Raw genomic sequence first — 22,064 nt, forward strand, 5'->3', positions numbered from 1 at the left:
TATTATGTGATCAATCTTATAAATTACAAACTTACGAGTATACATATTGCTTCAAGTAGATGGCTACGTAAAAGTATTATATCTTAAATATTTTGGCAATTTTAATAATAACCCTCAAACTCTTCCTAATCTTGTAACTTTTCAGAAGTTACAAAAATTATATAAATGGCGGTAATTATATTTTTATTTCCACAACATTGATAATTCATAAGTGTGATTGATTCAGTGTATGTCTTCTATCCTTATTAAGACAGATAATTAAAAAAAAAAACGTTTATTTTGAATTATCGTGTTTCTTTTCATCAGTCCGTCTGTCCTTGTGTGTCACTCTTTACAACTACGCTGACATTATATTACGTGTGTTCTGCCACTTTAAATGCAGCTGGAATCTTGGAAATATGATTAATTTTTAATAATTTTAATTTTCATGTATTGAAGTTTATTTATTTATCATCTTTGGTTTCTTAGAAGAATTTCTTAGAATTTTTCGACATTTCTCTTCAATAAACAGACCGAATGCTCCAAAATTGAAAAGTTTAATGTTAAATATGAAAATTAATTTAATATCTTACTATTATATAAACACTATTAATATTGATTAATATTAATATTGATATTAATCCACTATTAATCCACCTATTAATACGCCGATTAATCCACTATTAATCCACATATTAATACACCGATTAATCCACTATTAATCCACATATTAATACACTGATTAATCCACCTATGGTGGCGTTATATTAATCCACTTAACTGGCGTTATATTAGTCCACCTATGGACACATTAGACATCAATCTTCAACAATGTTCTGCTTTATTTCTCCAGTAATTTTTGTATATGTTTTTAAATATTGCATGAAATTATTTATACTACAAATTACATAGTGTATGAACATGTTTTTTTTCTTTTAAATATAATAATTGGAAAATAAATACACTCAACACAGTTAATAAAACAAAGAGGTTTTATTATGAATAAAGCAGGAAACAGATCCACTTGAACTCAAAGAGAGAATTGTATAAATCACGTATCAATTTTCAATATATACACTCCCCATTACTCTATACATTTATTCTCTCCTATGTTTCAGCATCTCAATGCTCTTGTAGTAGTTTTATTATCGCAAGGAGCAGAAATCTGTAGAAGACAGATCAGGACTCTGGGGCCAGGGTTTGAGCAGAGATCTTTCTTTTCAGCACTATCGTATCAAGTGAAGTTACACTTCAATCAATATGAGGAATTTCTAAAAATATTACTAGAAAGAAAGCTTATTTGATACTGAAAAGGCTTTCTCTTTTGGAAATGGAACTTGTTAAAAAAATGTGTTCCTGAACATGTTTTCAACATGTTATAGCTTGTCGGACTTCTGCTTATACTGTGTGTCTTGCCATAAATAATTAGTGTTCTGGAAAATGATGTGGATGAGTAATCTATTAAAGAAAGTATGATTATAACAAGGTAGACAGACATTCTATAGAAATTATTTTATCACTAATCTTAAGTTGGCATATATGCCTTCAAAGTATTCTCCTTCTGACTTTATATAACATTTGAAACAAATTGTAAGAGAGGTCTGAAGGTGGTTACCAACTAAAGATTAGTGATAATTTTTTAAAATCTGATTATGGCTTACACCCATAGTCCTAGGTTTCAAATCTTTGATTAGACTTGATTGCAAGATTCAACACGCAATCCAGACACTACTAATTTTAAGGAGTTCTACAGAGTGGATTTTAACTTGGTTATTGTAATAATTTAATCATATTAAAATTCATTTTGTATTTAGTTACGTCGATATTATAATTACCCATGTAAAAAGTATCTTTGCTTATGACTTTATTTTGTTCAAAGGAAAGCTTAAAGAATTTTTGTTGATTTATTAAATATTATAAAAGATTATAGATGTTGTTCACTATTTATTTCTACAAATTATTAGATAAACTAATTATCAAATTACCATCTATGTATTTAATTTTAAAAATTGCAATAAAAGAATATTATATTTATATAAATGTTTTATTATTTTTTTAAATATTTTAATTAGTTAACTAAAACAGTCAATTTGATCCTCGATGATTATTGATGGCAACATCAATAATAATGACATCTGCAACATTAAACATCCTAAATTTCATCAAAAAAAGAAGAAACAATTTTATATATATATTAATAACTTATTAAGTAATAATTTTATATATATTTTGTATATAACTTAAGAAATAATTATTTATATATTTTGTATATGATTTAATAACTTAAGAAAAATTTTATACATAATTTAATAATTTAAAAGATAATTTTATATATATTTTGTATAAAATTTAATAACTTATTAAGAAATAATTTTATATATATATATGTATTGCATGCAATTTAATAACTTATGAATAAATAATTTTATATATATTTTGCATATAATTTAATAGCTTATTAAGAAATGATTTTATACATAATTTAATAATTTAAAAGATAATTTTATATATATATTGCATATAATTTAACTTATCAAGAAATAATTTTATATATAATTTAATAATTTAAAAGATAATTTTATATATAATTTAATAATTTAAAAGATTAATTATATATATATATATATATATATATATATATATTGCATATAATTTAATAACTTATGAAGAAAAAATTTTATATATATTTTGCATACAATTTAAAAGCTTATTAAGAAATAATTTTTATATATAATTTAATAATTTAAAAGATAATTATATATATATATATTGCATATAATTTAATAACTTATTAAGAAATAATTTTATATATACCTTAACTTAAGAAATAATTTTATTTATAATTTAATAAATTATTAGATTATATATAAAAATAAAGTAAAAATAATTTATATTTAAAACCATTGATTGTTGAGTACTTTTGAAATGCTGCATTGGATTTCTTTTTTCCAAATTATCAGATGATAAAGACCCTTAAAAATATTTCACTGCTCTACCACAATGCGCCTGCTCATTCCTCGCATTCTACTATGTTAAAAAGTACAATACATGTTGTTTGTTGCAACATTCTATCATCACTACTTCTGGATGAATACAAATCTTAATTTTCATCAAACCATTATTAAAAAACTCATTTAAAAAAACAAGATGGAGGATATAGGTGACAATTTTTGATGCGTAGCATGGTATCACTTTCTAGAAATTACCAGATGAAAAGCTCGATCCTGTACCGAGTTTTCACTATTATGAAAGGGAAATGGCATTGATTTATTAACCTTGGTGCATCGGTGCTACACCTGTGAGGTTTAAATCGAAAAGAATGAGCTCACATTGACTATTGGCTGAAGATAAAAATTTCTGATTTTCTGTATCATTTTAAATAGAGAAATTTTTACTTGGTAATGGATGTTAAATTTTTATCGCTTTTACGATTAAAATTTCAAAATCCACACCAACTAATGGTAGCATGAGAAACTGAGATACAAATTATTTTTTTTCAAACCACCCCACACCTGATCCAATGACTATTATCGTTCTAATGGCGGTAAAATACGTATTTTTGAAAGATTCGTTATTATTTTTGAATAATAAACGCTGAAGAAGTGGTACACGAATTACCTCGAAACGTCATTTGACAATAATCTGTATTTCCGTAACAAATTGACGGCATATTACATTGAATCCAGGTTGATGAGCTCATTATTTCTCCAAATTCCATTTTTGAACTATATAATAATCATAATTTTTTGTGCAAACATACATTTTAGATTTCGTGTGGTTTTTTAAACTTAAAACTGCAAGAGACTAATGGATGCATATTTACATTTTATGCGTATAATGTTTTAAACATAAAACGTTACAAATTTTCGATAGAAATTTTTGGTTTTTTTAAAATAAAAACATCAATTATAAATATTTTAAAAACTTAAAATGTTTAAAACTTTAAAGAGTGCATACAGTAAATATTGCGGTCCAATAAAAAAGATTAAATATTGTTAAATTGCAATCAGGATTCAAAAAACGCATAAACTTTATTTTCAGCAATTGAAAAGGAAGTTAAACACCTGTCAGGTGTAGCACCACCATTTTTATAAGTTAGGGGCACCACCACTACAAGGTTACAGAGTTTTAAGAAGGTAACTGGCTAAGTATTGCACATATTTATCCAAAAAGAGCTCTCAACTGTGCAGTAGGGCCTTTATTTATTTATTTTTTTAGTTAGAAACGTCTTGATTTATTAAAAATCACGAAGAAGGATTTGAGGCAGTACCCGAAACGTTATGCTGTATTTCGTCGTTCAAATTATTCCCGAATTTACTTCGAATAAATACACATATACACAGGATTAAGAATGAACACACAGACAAAGGGTGAACCATGGTACAATGTTTATTTTTTCCATTTATTATGTTAAGCAGATGTAACACAATGCATTTTAATCATTATACATAGACAGTACATACAATGGTGTAAGATGGGGAATTGTAGGTTGCAGGGGTAAAGACGAGAAATGGAGGGTAGTTTTTTTGTGGGAAGGGGAATGAAAGGGAACAAGGGGGGTTGTGAGAAGAAATAGCTAACCATTTCTGTCCATTAGGGCTACTGTAGTAGCCCCTATTACCCAATACGAAGTAGCCATCGCCAAAATACTCATCTCATCACCTATTCTAAGCCATTGAACGTGGAAAGGGCAGAATAAAAAAATGATAAAACCTAGCACCATCCATTGATTATTAATATCGTGAAGTTAAAAAGAAAGAAAACGTTCAAACAGTCATTGAAATTGTCGTTGTCTTAACCGGGCCATCAGGGAGACCCGTTAGATTTGGTCATCCTATAGCAGGAGTTTATGAGTGTGGGCTTTTTTAATACAAAATATAAACCTCTTATTGACGAAAGTTGACGTCGTAAGTATACCAAGTCCTAAGCTAAACGGGGATTTTCTTAAGAGGGAGGGATTTTTCTTAAGGGGAAAACTGGGGGCGTGGGGAGGAAAGAGAAAATGGGGTATATGCGAACATCTCTGTCCTATTCAATTAAATCCTAGTTTAGTGTCTCTGCATGTGTTGTGTCTATACACAATGTCGGCCATCCAAGATGGGATAGGCCATGGTAAGTTCTTTGCCTCCTCAGAGGCATCAAATACTTCTCGTGTTGAACCCAGGTTTACTAAAACTATTGGCAGTATACTCTTTATAAATAGAGTTGATAATAACGAAAAAATCTGTACACAGTTTTTTCTAAAACAGTCGTAAGAATAATGGAGAAAAAGGGGTGGGCGAATAGGGCGCCATCTACTTATTTATATGCATATTAAATATTTGAAATAAGACACCAGGTGACCGATAGAACCATGTTTCCAATAAAATCCCCCTTTATCTTCAAAGGAAGCCATAAAATAAATCGCGAGGCCGGGTTTAGGATGGAAGGAGGAAGATGATGGTGGTGGTGGTGGTGGTGCTGCTAACAATCTAAGCGTTGCCATGGTGATACGGAGAACCATGAATCGGTGTTTTGTGACATCCCCAGAAGGTGTAAGGAAGGTCTCTGGAAATCTTTTGTTCTTCGGTCTGCAAAATTGCCCTCACTCGATTTATTTTATTTTTTTTTTCCCTGACTAAAGACAACACAAAATGAATCACCACCACCAGTACACGTACGCCATCTAGTGTTGCATTTTCTCACTCTGGTGGTAGCTATTCCATGAGTAAAAAATATGTCCAAGGGTAAAATAAATATACGACACAAGTTTCTTTCTTAAGATATTACACAAAGGGGTTTTTTTTTATCGATTATTTATTTCTTTTACATGTCAGCGAGTGTATACAACAATTGGAGAAAAACTACACGAGGCTTAGCTGGCTAAGGGTGGAGATATTTGTCTCACTCAACAGAGGGCGCTCCAAAACGTCTATAAACAACCAAACGGGATAAAGAGAATTGAATCTGTAATGACTTTTTCGATGTCTTTGTATAAATGTACTTAAAAAAAAAACGAAAAACCAAAGGACACCAAATGTGGGAGGCTTGCAAGGACACGTGGCTACCACCTCAAATACTATAACCTACAAAAAGGCAAATATCAAATAGTGCATATTTTATATTGGCAAAGCCACTGACGGGCAGTTAACGAAATGTAAGCCACTGGCCGAACGAACATCATTGTATTTAGCGTGTCTGTGTGTGTGTGTGTTTGTAAACCATCGGGGGGGAAACGTGTTTCTTGTGAATAATCCACCAGTGCTTCAATTCGTCGACCAACAGCTACTGTTTGCCATCTGTTGGTCACACACGGCACTATATTTACACAGATCTGGAAAAAAAAAGCCAAGCATAAGGCTTCTTATGGATTTTTTTTTTTTCTTTTTCGGGGTCGGGGGAAGAGTGGGAATAAACGTCAGTACGTTTTACAAACACCACGGGGTTTCGGGGGTCGTCAACAACCCCTTTGTGTTTTCTTTTGAATCTACATTAGAATCCTCTACTAAACGTGATGGTTTTAACCCGGTAGGTGGCGTCTAGCAGTATCAGCATGATGTATTATACAGAAGGGGAGATGGAGGTTGGGAAAAGGGGTGAGTGATTATCATTAACAACCTGTACACAGCCCGAATAACAGGAAAAGCTATTGCTTTATCAATAGGGAAATGCTTCTAATTCTATATGAGACTATATTTAACTACTGAATATGCACTATACATCAGCTGCACACGGGACCCCCCCCAAAGGGGATATTGATTATTGGTGTCCCCCAAGGGTTTACAGGTATAAATATAGATCACTGGTGCGAACAGGCTATAGAAGGGTGGGGGGGGGGAGTGGAAGGCGGGTTTTTTGGTAGGATATTGCATTTTTTTCTCTCTCTCTCTCACTTCCAACATAGGAACAATATAAAGACTCGCTCTTCCCGCAGTGTCCTGAAGCTAGAGGTCGCTAGGTGGCACTGACATCGTTAACATCCCACCCTGGACAACTGTGAGAGGATTAGTCAGAAATTTGTTGTGAGAAGATGGAAAAATCGTGGATAAATTCAGTGAACTATCTTTAAATTTCCAAAAAAAAAAAATAAAATAAATAAAGTGTTACGTACTTCAATCAAAAAGGTAAACAAATCTATCCGCGGATCAGGTTAATTTTTTTAAATTTCCTAAATTTACTTTGCAAAGAGACCCGTATTGATAATCGACTAGAACATCAATAGACCATTTTTTTTTTAAACTCTATTCACAATTGCATCTCGAAGTTATTATTATATTACACAGTTTACCTAATCTAAGAAAATGAATTAGGAGACTTAAAAAGACGTTTCGTACAGTAAATAAAAAAACCTTCATCAGAGCAAAAAAAGGGCAACAATAAATTCGAAAAATTCCTCTAAATAAAAACTAAAGGCGTGCTCTGTTGGATTTCATACATTTCAACAATAAATTTCGATTGTTTTATTATGTTAACGCGGATTGTCAACGCTATGAAACAATACTAAAGTCATAAAAAATGCAAAACTCATTTTCTAAATAATTTGGCGTTTTAAAATCATAAAAAAATATATTTACCGAGTAGAGTATTTAAATATACATAGTTTAAAAACAAATGGATATTATTATTAAAAAAAAAAAAGGACAATAAATATATAAGCGTAGTCAATTATATATCTCATTTCCAACGTTAGGCTTAACTTGTTCATAGCATTTTTAACAACAACCAACGGTTCCATTGAAGTTAACAATTTTCTACCAACAATAATCCAACATTTATAGAATGAAAAGATTTATTTATGCGAAAAATGAAATAAATTCTACCACACACTAAATTATCGTATTTTTTTTTTAATCTAAGGAGCCTCAATTTTCAGGACACAGCGGGAGGTCTTGTTGACAAACAAGATTAATCTCCACACCTACGGAATCCAGAGAAGGACAGTTTTGGTAACTAACACATACAGATCACACATAGTATAGATATAAAATGTACATACAGTAGTCAGTATTGCTTCAGTATTCATTATAATATCAATTGTCACTTCTGCCTGCATACACAACCAGTTACATTAAAAATATACAGGCACACATTTCGGGATTAATATATATATATTTTTAAACCATGTATATAATATATAAGGAAGATCGACTCTGGTTTTCATAGCAAGTTGTCGCTGATCACCCCCAACTAGGTAAAATTCCTAGTTAAAGTTTGTGACCACAAACGAATACGACAAAAAAAAAAAAACAAGTTTCTCTCAAGTATTTATTGCTATTTGACAGTTATTCCCGTATATGTGGCTAAACAGAGCCCTCTGGAGACAAAATCCACATTTCATCTTATTCCCAAATCAATAAAAATAATAAAGAAATCAACTGTTACGTGGAAATCAAAGATAAAGAGGAAAGTTGCCTTATTCGGCTTCCGTAGAATTCAGGAACCAATTTATTATTTTTTTATTTTTTTTTGAACAATGGTGTCGATTTCATTTTTTTTTAAGAATCAGACGATCGCGTTACCATGGAAACCAGAGTTGGTTGGGTTTTTTTTTCGTCTTTTTTTTTTTTTTTTCAGAATATATAACAGCAACAATGGTCCACGTGACTGCTTCATCACCATGGAAACCACACAAAAAATAATAATAATAAAAAATAAAATAAACAATAAAAATAAACGGATTACAGTTAGCTTGACGACATGAAAAAAAAATAGGATTTGGGAGCGTTTGGCGCGAACATTTCGCGCCATTTTTTCTTTTCTTTTCTCTTTTTTTTTTTTTTACAGAAATAAAAATTAACAGAATTTCACAAGGAACAATGCACTCATATTTTGGGGGCACACGCACGCGCGCGGGGCCCTCACTTTTCTCTCTCACTCACTCTTTCATTCACGCACTCACACGTACACGCACGCACACACACACATATTTATATATATATATATAACATGTACATTCATTCTTGGTTGCTTCCACACACACACACAAAATGTTTCACAGATAGATCCGTTTTATTTGACCACAGTTTGAAGGTCATCATAATGTCCAAAAACACGTCTGTCTTCCGGGTCCAGCTTGTTCTTTTTTTTTTTTTTTTTTTTTTACTTATAGAACACGTACAAGGGGCCCTTGACACATATCATATTGCAGCGCCACACACCGGACGTAATGGGCGATCAAAGAAATTAAGTCCGGTGCATGAAGACGAAACAGAAGAAGACAGGTAATGTGGAGAATCTTCTCCGTGTCCGTTCCTGAGTGGAGCCACAAAAAATCCCATCTGTAAGGTCAAAAGTCACATTTAAAATCACAGATTAAAAATATTAATTTAATTTTAATTTTGATTAATTTTAATTCATTTGAATCCATATTAATTTTAATTATTTTTAATTCATATTAATTTTAATTATTTTTAATTCATATTAATTTTAATTAATTTGAATCCATTTTGATTTTAATTATTTTTAATCATATTAATTTTAATTAATTTGAATCCATTTTCATTTGAATCCATATTAATTTTAATTATTTTAATTCATATTAATTTTAATTAATTTGAATCCATTTTCATTTTAATTCCTACTAATTTTATTTAACTTTAATTCATATTATTTTTTTAAATTTAAATTAATTTTAATGCATATTATTTTTTAATTTAAATTAATTTTAATGCATATTATTTTTTAACTTTAATTAAAATGTCTTAAATATAATTTTAATAATTTTTTAAAGATTTTGTTTTGATAAATAATGATTCATTACTTAAAATTATAATTACGAGATTAAAAAATAAAATAAATTAATATTAATAAATATATTAAAATAAATTATATTTATTTGTTTATATTTAAATTAAATATAAAAGTATATTTTTTATCATGGTAAGTTTGTTTTATTGATTTTAAATATTTTAGGATTTTATTTTATTAAATGATAATTCATTACTTAATATTATATTTGCCAGATAAATTAAAATAAAATATTAAAAAAATTAAAAAATAATCAATAAATTAAAAAATAATCAATAAATTAAAAAATAGTCAATAAATTAATTAATAAATAGATTAAAATTAATGATATTTATATGTTTATGGTTATATTTATTTGGTTTTTTAAATATAAATATTTATTTTTAATATTTTTATTGTTTTATTATGGTAAGTATTATGTTTTATTTATTTTAAAGATTTTAAGATTTTAATTTTAATAAACGATAATTCATTACCTAATATTATATTTGTGAGATAAAATAAAAATAAATAACTATTAGTCAACAAATAGATTTAAAAGTTAATAAATAAAAATAATAAATTGATAAATAATAATAAATTAATAAATATATTAAAATGAATTATATTTATATTTATTTGTTTTAAAAATATTTATTTATATTTTTTATTATGGTAAGTTTTATTGATTTTAAAGATTAAGATTTTATTTTAATGATAATTCATTACTTAAAATTATATTTATGAGATACATTAAACTGAAATAAATTAATATTAGTTAATCTATAAATTAAGAAAAAATTAAAATAAATTATATTTATTTTTATATTTAAATTAAATATAAAAATATATTTTTATTATGGCAAATTTTATGTTTTATTGATGTAATAAAATCAGTATTTTCAAATTCATTTTAATTTTTAAAATTTAAATTAATTTAGAAAACATCAACTAATTTTATTCATTCAAGAATTTCAGAGAGATATTTTTAAATAAGAGTAAAAACACATAAAATCGAATATTTAAAAATGTATACGAATTTTAATAAATACACTGCTATCCAAAAGTTAAATTACAGCCCAGGCATATCAAGAAAAACAGGTAACTAATGAAATTCCATTTTATGAAGTACGTATTTGATAAAATGGAAGAAATGGAAGAAGTACACTGATATCCAGAAGTAAAGGAACCCGCCAAAAATCATGGACAAATTGGAATGACTAATTTGGTGGATTCCCTGACTTCTGGATGTCAGTGTACTTTTCTTAGCATTCCTTTTTCTACTGAATTTTTCGAGGACATTTTTAAGATGGTGGTACTCATTAAGAATGCTAATTGATCACGAGACACTAATAAGAAAATAATGGCTGTCTACTGAAATTTAAGAGTAGGAATGTCTTACCTAAGTTCGTGCACCATTCAATGATAGCCATTAGTGAAGGCTGCAGCGATCAGGGGTCCCTAACAGCAAAAAACAACAGAACAAACATGGGAATTAGTAGGATTACTCAAACAGCTTTGCAGCTATATTTGCCTTCCGGCAAAGCATCAATCCTTATAATAAAATGTATTGTTATATATACTGGTGGATAAAAGTTCAGGTATAGCCTACTTTGCACATAAACCATATTAATCCGAACTGAAATTGTGCCCCTGGATCACATATCCGACGAAAACGCAAAGGTGCGCATGGGCACATCTTTCTAACATTAAATACAGAAGTTTTATGAAAGAGCAGTCTGACCGTGCATCACTCACCTCTCACAAGTGACTTTAAAGAATGCTTCAGCGTCCAGTGTTAAGGAATGCTTCAGCGTCAATTAAATAAGTCACCGCTCTTCACCTCAATAAGTCACTCATACAGAGACTGAATGAGAGACTTATTGAGGTGGAGATCGGTCAGCACCTCAACACAGAATATCCCCTGCCAAATTGTGTTCACCTGGCTGCAAAAGGGAGGATCTACATAAAGGCCGCCACATTGCAGAGAAGACAAGAATATTTTCTTTTACAGTAACGTGTATTCGAACCAGGGTCAACTCGAGGGCGTGTGTTGCTGTACTTGGGCTTTGTCCACTTGGCTGCGTGTCGCAGTTCTCCAAATCCAATGTGCTGTTCAAAAATCAGTCCAGATTCGAGGGGTGGGGAAGAATATACCTTAAACCACCCCATAACCATCATAAGAATGTGCACAATTTAAGGATCTAGCAGTTCCACCATTTCATTCGAATGAACCTTGATTTTCGTCCAATGGAAAGGAAGTAGTTGGAAAAGGGATGAAAATCCTTTTTTGAGCATCTCAGGCTGCCAGAGAAAGGCAATCACGCTCTTCACTTAAGATCCACAATCTTTTGCTAGATACCCATATTCAGGCACTCATGAGCCAATTTGCATCTTTCAGAATTCACAATTCCTGTCATTTATCCACCAATGTTTACATACACGATGTCATCAAAAGTATTAAAACATCAAGACATTGTAAGTGACTAAATAACTATTAGCCATTTATTGTAATAACTTGTATAACGCCCTGTACATTATTAGCTAAGCCAATATTTTGCATAAACTGTGGTTATCCTATGGTGTCCCAATACTTTTGATAACATAGTGTACATAATATTATAAATATTAAACAAATACTCGTAAATCAACATTTACGAGTAAACTGTTTGAATTCATAATAAAAAGTATATAAATTGATATTTTATTGCAAACATACACTCACTGGCCAAAAAATTAGAAACCTTTCGCAACTGGCGTCAACAGATGACTAAAAGTATGGTATCCAAATTTAATTTGTCGAATTGTAATCCACAAATTCCTTAGATACTGTTTGCCATCCTGGGGCTTCTTAGCCCATGAGCCAGGGTGACCTTTCCCATATTCAGAAAGGTGTTATCGTTGGAGCTTGTTTAACAGGAGCCACAACTGAGAAAGCAAAGAAATCAATGGTGTGTCGAAGGCAACCATCTCGAAAGTATACAATGAGTGGAAGTTGAAAGATGAACGCAGGTCTAAAAGGGAACAGATGGAAGGTCCAGTGTGTGGCAAGTGACTGAAAAATTCGGTTTAGGCAAAGAAGGATCCATTCCGTACCGGACTATGAGGCCGGAGTTGAAGAGTCTAGGATTTTGTAATTGTGTACCTATACGAAGGCCACTTCCTTCTGCAAAACTTCAATGTCAATGAGTACTGGATTGTAGAAGAGTAGAAAGAGATCATGTGGTCTGAGGAGTCTCGATTTATACTTTTTAGCTCCAATGGGCTAAAGCATGGCTTGATCCTCATGAAGCCATGGATACAAACTGCCTTGTGTCTACCACTCAAGCTGCTGAAGAGGTATGATTTTTGAAGGTAACAGCATCACTCTGCATTACTTCTTTTTAACCTGGATTGCAAATGGACTCATTCAAAACTAGAACTCAACTATCCATTGTCCAAAAATTGTATTTGAGTGCTTCGAGGAAGATTCCAAAAATTTTCACCATCTATCATGACTGCCTAATCCTTCAGATCTTGATCCAATTCAGAATGTCTGATCATGTTGAAAAAGGCAGTTCTCTAACGAATATCCTGATGGAAGAAGAGTCAAATCAGGAATAAACTCCTCTTTTGGCGCTACTAGTAATTAAATAAAGATTTCTAATTTTTTGGCCAGTGAGTGTATAATATAGTTATTTCAAGAATTTGTATAAGCTCTTGAAACAACACAAGAAATTTAAGGGGCTATTTGGTAAGACACTCTTTCTCTTCTCGATCCACACACATACACCAAGTACTCTCCACACTTACAACTTACCCTACTCACAGCGATAGGGGGGAAGCCAGAGGGTTGAGGGCTAGTGGCCTGCACGTATCCTACACTCTCCTGACTCGAACTATAAATATCGATGGGTCCAGGACTATTGGTGGCTGGAAACCCCCGACTGTTGGCGGGTGAAGTAGGTGGTGCGAATCCCTGAGGACCGTAGTTATTAATAACTGAAAAAAGAGACAGAAAACAGACATTTGCATAATAACTTTTTAATTTATTTTAAGATTTATGGTCAATGTTACGAATTTTACAGAAAAATTGCAATATCGGTGAAAAAAATACACAATGCAAAAAAAGTAACAGTGCACCATTAAAAGACAGGTTCACAACATTAGGTTACGTAATAACACAGCACTAACTGTAAACTAATGGTTATGCAGGGTTTGTTAAGATTACTATATCAGCAAGGATGCAACTACCTGATAGGGCTTGTGTTAGTAGTGGCGGAGACGTCTGCTGACCGTTTAATTCCACTGTAAACAGAGACAAGGGAATGTTAGAACACGGGCACATACCTACATAGTGGGAGTGAAGGCACAAACATGCTAAACATATAACATTTAATTCTAAAACATAAATAACAAAATGTTAAACAAAATCTATATCTGATATTAGAAACAGCTAAAAAAACTACTCTTTTCATGCATTTCAATTTAAAAATATATATGAAAGTGGTTCTGAAAGTCACCACCAGATGGTGACTCGTCTGTGCTGACAGTGGTCCTCTAAGTCACCACCAGATGGCAACACATCAGCTGTGCTTAAAGTGGTTCTGAAAGTCAACACCAGATGGTGACTTGTCTGTGCTGACAGTGGTCCTCTAAGTCACCACTAGATGGCAACACATCAGCTGTGCTTAAAGTAGTTCTGAAAGTCACCGCCAGATGGTGACTTATCTGTGCTGAGAGTGGTTCTGTAAGTCACCACCAGATTGCAACTCTTCAGCTGTGCTGAAAGTGGTTCTGTCAGTCGTCACCAGAAGGTGTCTCTATTACTCAAGTGACAGTGGTTTTGTAAGTCACCACCAGATGGCGACACATCAACTGTCCTGAAAGTCACTGCCAGATGGTGACTTATCTGTGCTGAGAGCGGTTCAGTAATTCACCACCAGATTGCAACTCATCAGCTGTGCTGAAAGTGGTTCTGTCAGTCGTCACCAGAAGGTGTCTCTATTACTCAAGTGACAGTGGTTTTGTAAGTCACCACCACATTGCAACTCATCAGCTGTGCTGAAAGTGGTTCTGTCAATCATCACCAGACGGTGTCTCTATTACTTAACTGTACTGATGGTGGTTTGTAAGTGACCGCCAGATGGAGACACATCAGCTGTGCTGCAGCGGTTCTGAAAGTCACCACCAGATGGTGATTTATCTGTGCTGAGAGCAGTTCTGGAAGTCACCACAAGATTGCAACTCATCAGCTGTGTTGAAAGTGGTTCTGTCAGTTGTCGCCAGGCAGTGTTTATTACTTAACTGTACTGATGGTAGTTTTGTAATTCACCACCAGATGGCGACATATCAGCTGTCCTGAAAGTCACCACCAGATGTGCTGAAAGCTGTCCTGAAAGTCACCACAAGACTAATCTGTGCTGAAAGTGGTCATGCAAGTCACCACTGATGTTGACACATCAGCTGTGCTGAAAATGGTTCTGTAAGTCACCACCAGATGGCGTATCTATGAACTGTACTGGAGGTGGTTTTGTAAGACACTGTCAGATGAAAACTTGCTAACTTTGCTGCCGATATCTAAATTTTGGTTCAGAAATTTGATCAATTTAAAAAGTAGTTCAGTGAGTCGCCATCAGGTGGCGCCTTGTCCCAGTAATGCTGATTATTTCTAGAGTTTGGGATAGATTTTGTACAGACTTTTGTTTAATAACTACACAGAGGGTGTCTTAATACTTTTGAAAGGATAGTGTGGGTTTTGAATTAATGTTCCCAATAGACAAATTCCTTTGTTCCTTCTTTACACACACCTGGCTCAGATCGTTTCTCCAAGTCCTTCCAAGAAAGAGGGACCCAACAGTCATTTAGTACTTCGGGGCTGCATACTTACACTGTCGTCTCAAAAGTATTGGGACACCCTATGAACACCGGTTTTCAAAACAACCAATAGATTGAAAGTTAGCTTGAACTAGAACGGGCTGCTATCTGACATAGTGATCAGGAACGAGGATGCAGTAGCAGAACCATGGTCCACTCAAAGTGTGGACCATGGTTCGACCCCTTGACGATTAACGATTGTATTCGTGATTTATTGCCAACTCCTCTGACTTGGTGGTCATGTCAGAATATGAACAAGAACCATATAAAAAGACACAAGCATGTTCAAGAAAGGTGGACCCTACAGAGGATTTAGTACTTGGGAGGGCCTTTATTACGAGTTATTTTTGCATATCTACACTGTCTTATCAAAAGTATGAGGACACCCCAAAAGGGTGAACTCACAAATTGATTCTGCCTGTAATTTGACGTTCAAGAGAACAGAGAAACTGTAACTTGTTGGAAAGGATTCAAGTATGAAGTCAATGAACTGTTTTTCCCGGGAATATAACTAAGCACGGTCCTCCATCACAAAGATCTCACCATCTGAATTATCAGATCTTTACATAAATCTGGAGATTATTTTTCTTGGGGCACTGCCATTTTTTTAAACCAAATCATAACCTATTCTTAAATATGAGGGCTGTTTGGAAAGTAATGTAACAGATGGTGATCTGACAAAACTGTACCTTCCCCAAAAAAGAAATATTAAATGAATAAAAGCATGCATATGGTATGGTTTCTTTTATTTTTGTAGGGCACTGTACATCTTTATTGAAAATATGACTCATCCAAAATGGCTGCCTTACTGGAAACCAGACAAATTAAGAAGAAGAAGAATGCGCAGTTGATTGATTTCTGCATGCTCAAAGGATCAACCCGTAGAAAGTCATTAGCCAACTCAATCATGTCTAAGAATTAAGTCAGGTTTGGTGACTGGCTGGATAAAGCTTGGGGAGGTTTATTGCATTTGCAATATCAGTAGGGGAAGATAATTCCTGCCCATTCCATTGTATTATTGGTGATTGCAGCGGTAGAAATTTCCCATTGAGTGCTTGTATTTGGAAATATAGCAGATATAATTTGACGCCACCAAAACATGTAACCTTACTTTTCAAACAGCCCTCGTGTTTATAGGAACATACGAGATATAAATCGACATAAAAAAAGACATCACCTTACTCTTCCAACAACTAATGTTTATAGAAACATATGAGATACAGACATCACAAAAAATGTCACCTTACTTTCCAAACAGCCCTCGTGTTATGAAAGCATACCAGATATAATTTGACATCAGAACATATGTCACCTTACTTTTCACAAAGCCAGCGTGCTATAGAAACATACCAGATATAAATTTACATCAACAAAATATGTCAACTTGCTTTTCAAACAGCCCCCGTGTTTATACAAACATACGAGATATAATTCGACATAAAAAGACACCTTACTTTTTCAACAGCTCTCATGTTTATGGAAACATATGAGATACAGACATCGCAAAACAATGTCACCTTACTTATCAAACAGCCCTCGTGTTATGGAAACATACCAGATATAATTTGACATCACAAAAAACATACCTTACTTTTCAAACAGCCCTAGTGTTTATAGACACATACGAGATGCAGACATCACAACACACGTCACCATACTTTTCAAACATCCCTCTTATTATAGAAACATACGAGATAGGGACATCACAAAGCATGTCACCTTACTTTTCAAACAGCCCTCTTGTTTATTCCAGTTTCTTATTAACTTCTATGTCCAACATTACATATTAATCCATGAAATAAGTTCTTTGACGTCACTGAACAAACAAGGTTTGTCCAATCTTATTTGAACTAATTGCACCAAAATCAGACTTTGGTGTTGGGCATATTTCTTAATCAGACACATCTTGTGGTTGCCTGGTGACCTGTGATAATTATTGAACTCATCCGAAACCTCTTGAGGATGTCCAAAATAGAATTGCATAAGGTCCATATGATGGACAAATTTTCTGGATCTTACTGGATGCATTAAAAGGTGCCAAAAAATTAAAAGGTGCCATATTGTTTTATGTTAAATATTGAAAACATTTTTTTTCTATATTTTTTTTCAATATAATGCAAAAGATTTTTATAAATCACATTCCAAAATCAATCAATAAAATATTACTTTATTAGAAATATAAATATTTTATTTAATTTTTTTATAAAATTCTTCTGTAAACAATCAAAAAATACAACACATAAACAAATATTTATTCTAAAAATTAGAGCACAGTTATGTTTGTTAGGCATAGTGATAGACAGTGGTAGTTAAATAGCAAAGCAGACAGATAGATAGATAGATAGAATCAGGGGAATTAACACTAGAATCAGATTTACCAACTATGCAACCAATCAGAGAACACGTTAAGTACACTTCCTCGAAAATAATAGAAGGCTATTAGTCTCAAAATGGGCAATTTTCAAATTAAGGCCAATCGTGTTCAAGGCCCTGATGATCTTTTGGTCTCTGAGACAAATTTATCTTTTGATAACAATCGGCGCTGTTTTCTTTCTAAGAAATTATAAACGGTTTTTTCCTCTGATGTTCTAGGAGCGTCCCACTTCCACTTAGATAACCCTTACTCTTCTAAGAAGTTCGAAACAGTGACTTTGATGCTGTCCTGACCCGGTAAGGATTGTGAAGATATTTCGCAGAATCGATTTTATAATTCAAAAATAACATTTTTCCTTTTAATTTCAGCTGTTCTTCTGGAAAAATCTTCAAAGAAGACAGTGCTGCCACCTGTTAACATCGTAACTAATTATTTATTCCTTTAATCCGCATCGAAAAGAATAATATAATACAGAGCTGTAAGGGAATTTGAGTCCCGATTATCCGAAACCCGGTTATCCGAAGTTTCAATTAGATTTAAAATTACAATCGGTACTTTTGGTCATAATAGCTTGATGAAAAATTTTAATAAATTTAAACTTCCCATCAATTTTAGAGGTTAAGAGTTAATTTCCGTTAGATGGCGCTTCTCTGATTGTCCATTTGTGGTAAAATCTGTAGTAGAAGAGAGAGAGATCAGGTAATAGTAGCTTACCTGTAGGGGCATGAGGAAAATGCTCCCTGTTCAGGGGAGAGATGGTAAAAGGGGCGGATGTGGGTTCGCTACGAGTGATGTTAGAGACATGGCTAACAGGTGTGATGGTAGGGGTCGCTGGTGTAGTGGAGTAAGTGTCTCCATAGAAAGCAGGGGTCTGGCGTTCCGCCAGAGGTGGGGGAATGTAGCCATAGCCCGGAAACCCTGGGGAAAAATGTGGGGATGGAGTATTTCTTTCTGATATTTTGCGATTTATGAAATTAATACAATTTATTAATTACAACGACATCTTTTTTCAAAATAATGTACGATTATATGGAAAGGAAATTTTACATGGATATTTTTAAAGATTAAAATAATTAATTTAATTATTTATAATCAAAATCATGGAGTTCATCCATCAATAATATAATTTTTGTGGTTAAGAATTTTTTTTTTTTTAAATTAAATGAAATTTTTAAGTTTGAATCCATGAAAAATAACCTCCCTGACAGTTTATAAATTCAACCAACTATATAATCAGTTAAAACAGAACATTTATTTTCCGTTATTTAAAAATAAAATAACTCGCGTACAAATCAACAGTCTGTTTTTTCTAGCACTAAGGACAAAAAAAAAATAAATAAACAAATGCAGGAGCCGCTACTAGAGGGCGCTCTAAGTGAAATAAAATTCCCCACATTTTTCTCCCAGGGTGTGGCAGAAAAAAAAGAAAGGATTTAAGCTAAAAGGCATTCCAAAAATATTAATACATTAAATGAAAGGAAAAAAAGGGAAGACAAACACAGTAGGGTATAATACACACGGTGGTTATAAATTCTTTTTCCCAATTTTAAGAAATAATAGCTAAAATCGAAAAAATTGGTTTTAACCAAAAACCTTATTATCTTCAATTGAGGTTTTTGCATTGTAATCGATACACGTGTGATTTTTTAAACAGTAAAATAGTTCGAAATATCACCACCTGGTGGCGCTAAAATTGGTTAATTTATAATATCTCCACGTGCCTACCATTTATTAAATTCACGTTTTCACTATTACAGATATCCGCACAACAGCTCTTGGAATTAGCTTGGATGGTCTTATAGGCCAAGGATGTGGAAAATAGTGACTGATAATTCGCCTCTCAGTGAAAGTTTCTCCTTTTGCCATCTGCACAAAAACTGTTTCCATGTATACGAAATTTATTAAACTCTGGGATAATTTTGGCCCACAATAGGCTAATATTGTGTGCCGTTAATTTTGCATCTCAAAATGCCCCTGATTGTTAACAATTTCAAAGGAAAAAAAAGAGATCAATAATAGCGTGTGCCGCAAGTCCACCATACTGCAACCTTTAATGAGTGGAGTGATTTTCAGCCTGCACACAGCGGGTTTCTACAGCTGAAATTCAACAATTTGTGCCCATCACAGACCCATCGAGGTCAAAGTGCATGTCATCCATCTATAGGATATTAAATAATCAATCCAGGAGCTATTCCTTTTATAAAGTGAATAAATCTCTCATCCCCTGGTGGTCAAATTCCGAAATATTTTTCACTGTTAAAAAAAAACAATTTCACGTATGCTGATTACAATGAAACCATTTTTCGATATGGCCCCTTTCGAGTTATTAATTTTTAAAAGTGGGAAAGAACTTTACAACCCCCCTGTATAATAATAAAAAATGCAATGCTAAAAACGAAATGAAAGTAAAAAAAGCAGGAGTGATATATTAAAACCTTACTCACTCGTTTTTTTGATTCTTCTCCAAGGAACTGAGAGGGCCTCACTGGTGATAATTTTTACAAGGGGTGGGGTGGAAGGGAATTCTAATGATCTACAACTAGTCTTAAATATAGGTGAACTAACAGGTAGGTCAGGTTGAAGTTAAAAAGATTATAGAAATCTGCTAATTTCATCTACTTGACTATTAATAGGGGATCTAGAAGGCTTCGTTATAGGGGGTTTCTACTTGGGGTAAAAATCTAGGGGTCTCCTAATAAGGTACATTTGGACTCTAGAGAAAAAATCTAAGCAACTAAACTACCTAGGGGTATATTTCAGTCCAAGAGAAAACTAGTTCAGGAAACTACCACTAGGGGAAGATAGTTTTAATAACAACACTGGACATTTAACCACTGGTGTACAAAAAAAGCAAGCAACAAATCATATAACGTATCCTGGCACTCCACAACAACACTGCTACCAGTGGCAGATTTCTAAACTACACGAGAAACTTTTTTTTTTTTTTTAACTGGGACAAAACTAAGCATAGCAGTTAATGATGGATTAAGGCAGTAAATATTCTTACCATCATTATATTCACTACAGAAAGTATAAATGCAGTTCTACTAAACAGAAAACACACCAAAGCTTCCTGGGATGTTATTTTTTTCGTTATTTCTGAATTACACATATAATCTGATGACTGTTGGTGCCATCTAGTGTCGTATTTGCACATATAAACTGAAGACGACTGGTGGTGCCATCTGGTGTCGTATAAAGTAATTAATGTGATGGAAATTTTTAATGCATTACAAAAATCCACTTAATTACGGGATTTTTCAACATAAATGCTGATTATAAATTTTATAATAATTCTGTTATAAAATAACACTTAATTAATTAATTTTAAATATTTTTATTGCATTAGTAATAAAAGAACTTTTTTTTAAAGCAAGTTTTATGACTTCACTATGGTGCATTGAATTGGTTTCTAAAGGATTAGTTAACTGGTATTTAGGGAAACAGACACATACATGCATTGGTATGGTAAGGGGGGGGGATGTTACTGTTTGAGGATTTGACAGGACATGAGATCACATGGCACAGCAGTTTCTATGGTTTTTTACGTCTGCACTGTGTGAGCTGAAAATTTCGAATTAATCCCGGGGGATAAACACTTTGCACCTGCAATCGACTAACCAATTTACACTTGTATTTAGTTTCCGGTAAATATATGAATATATTCGTGAAACGCATTTTATTTTGTTACATACTGTAAGTAAGCCTCTAACCTTGTAAGACAAGGTGATATTGAGGAAAATTCTCAATTTGTCCTATAAGATCAAAAAAGGCTAAATACCCCAAGGTTAATAATTCTACTTGGAGTTATTTGTATATATTGAACGTTCTATTTTATTTTGTTACATACTGTACACATGTTTGAAAATTTATTGATATTTTCCCAAATTCTCTCTTCTTTTCTTTGATTCTATTAACTGATTAATAATTATGTTTCTTAATGTGCATATTGCTAACAAAACTATGGTGCTATCATCTTGATATATTGCCTGCACTCAGAAAGAAAGAGGGCCCTCCAGAAGGAAAAGGGACCCTCTCACCTGCTGTCTTACTCCTTGATCAGAATTTTCTTTTAAACAATAGTAATTATGAATAAACATAAAAAAAAGGAAAAAAATGCAGTGTGCAATCATTGACAATTTGCACCATC

At 32.7% G+C, this 22,064-nt stretch overlaps 1 protein-coding gene across 10 annotated transcripts in view; it reads right to left on the minus strand.

The window, feature by feature from the left end:
- Window positions 1-9,031: 9,031 nt before the first annotated feature.
- Window positions 9,032-22,064, minus strand: part of Rbp6 (RNA-binding protein 6) — a 241,786-nt gene continuing 228,753 nt past the window's right edge. For 4 of the 10 annotated variants that reach the window (XM_090369754.1, XM_090369753.1, XM_090369760.1 and 1 more), the window contains 5 exons: window positions 18,629-18,832; window positions 13,918-13,971; window positions 13,484-13,665; window positions 11,087-11,145; window positions 9,032-9,236 (listed from right to left, as the gene is read on the minus strand). In XM_090369754.1, coding sequence (XP_090225880.1) covers window positions 11,104-11,145; window positions 13,484-13,665; window positions 13,918-13,971; window positions 18,629-18,832 — 482 coding nt within the window. In that variant the 3' untranslated portion in view covers window positions 9,032-9,236; window positions 11,087-11,103. Of the gene's footprint in view, window positions 9,237-11,086; window positions 11,146-13,483; window positions 13,666-13,917; window positions 14,014-18,628; window positions 18,833-22,064 lie in introns of all 10 variants that reach the window. The other 6 variants (XM_090369755.1, XM_090369762.1, XM_090369758.1 and 3 more) reach the window with 6 other exon arrangements.

Source organism: Mastigoproctus giganteus, chromosome 3 (assembly GCF_048544385.1).
Source record: "Mastigoproctus giganteus isolate SK-2022 chromosome 3, ASM4854438v1, whole genome shotgun sequence".
Classification (NCBI taxonomy): Eukaryota; Metazoa; Arthropoda; class Arachnida; order Uropygi; family Thelyphonidae; genus Mastigoproctus; species Mastigoproctus giganteus.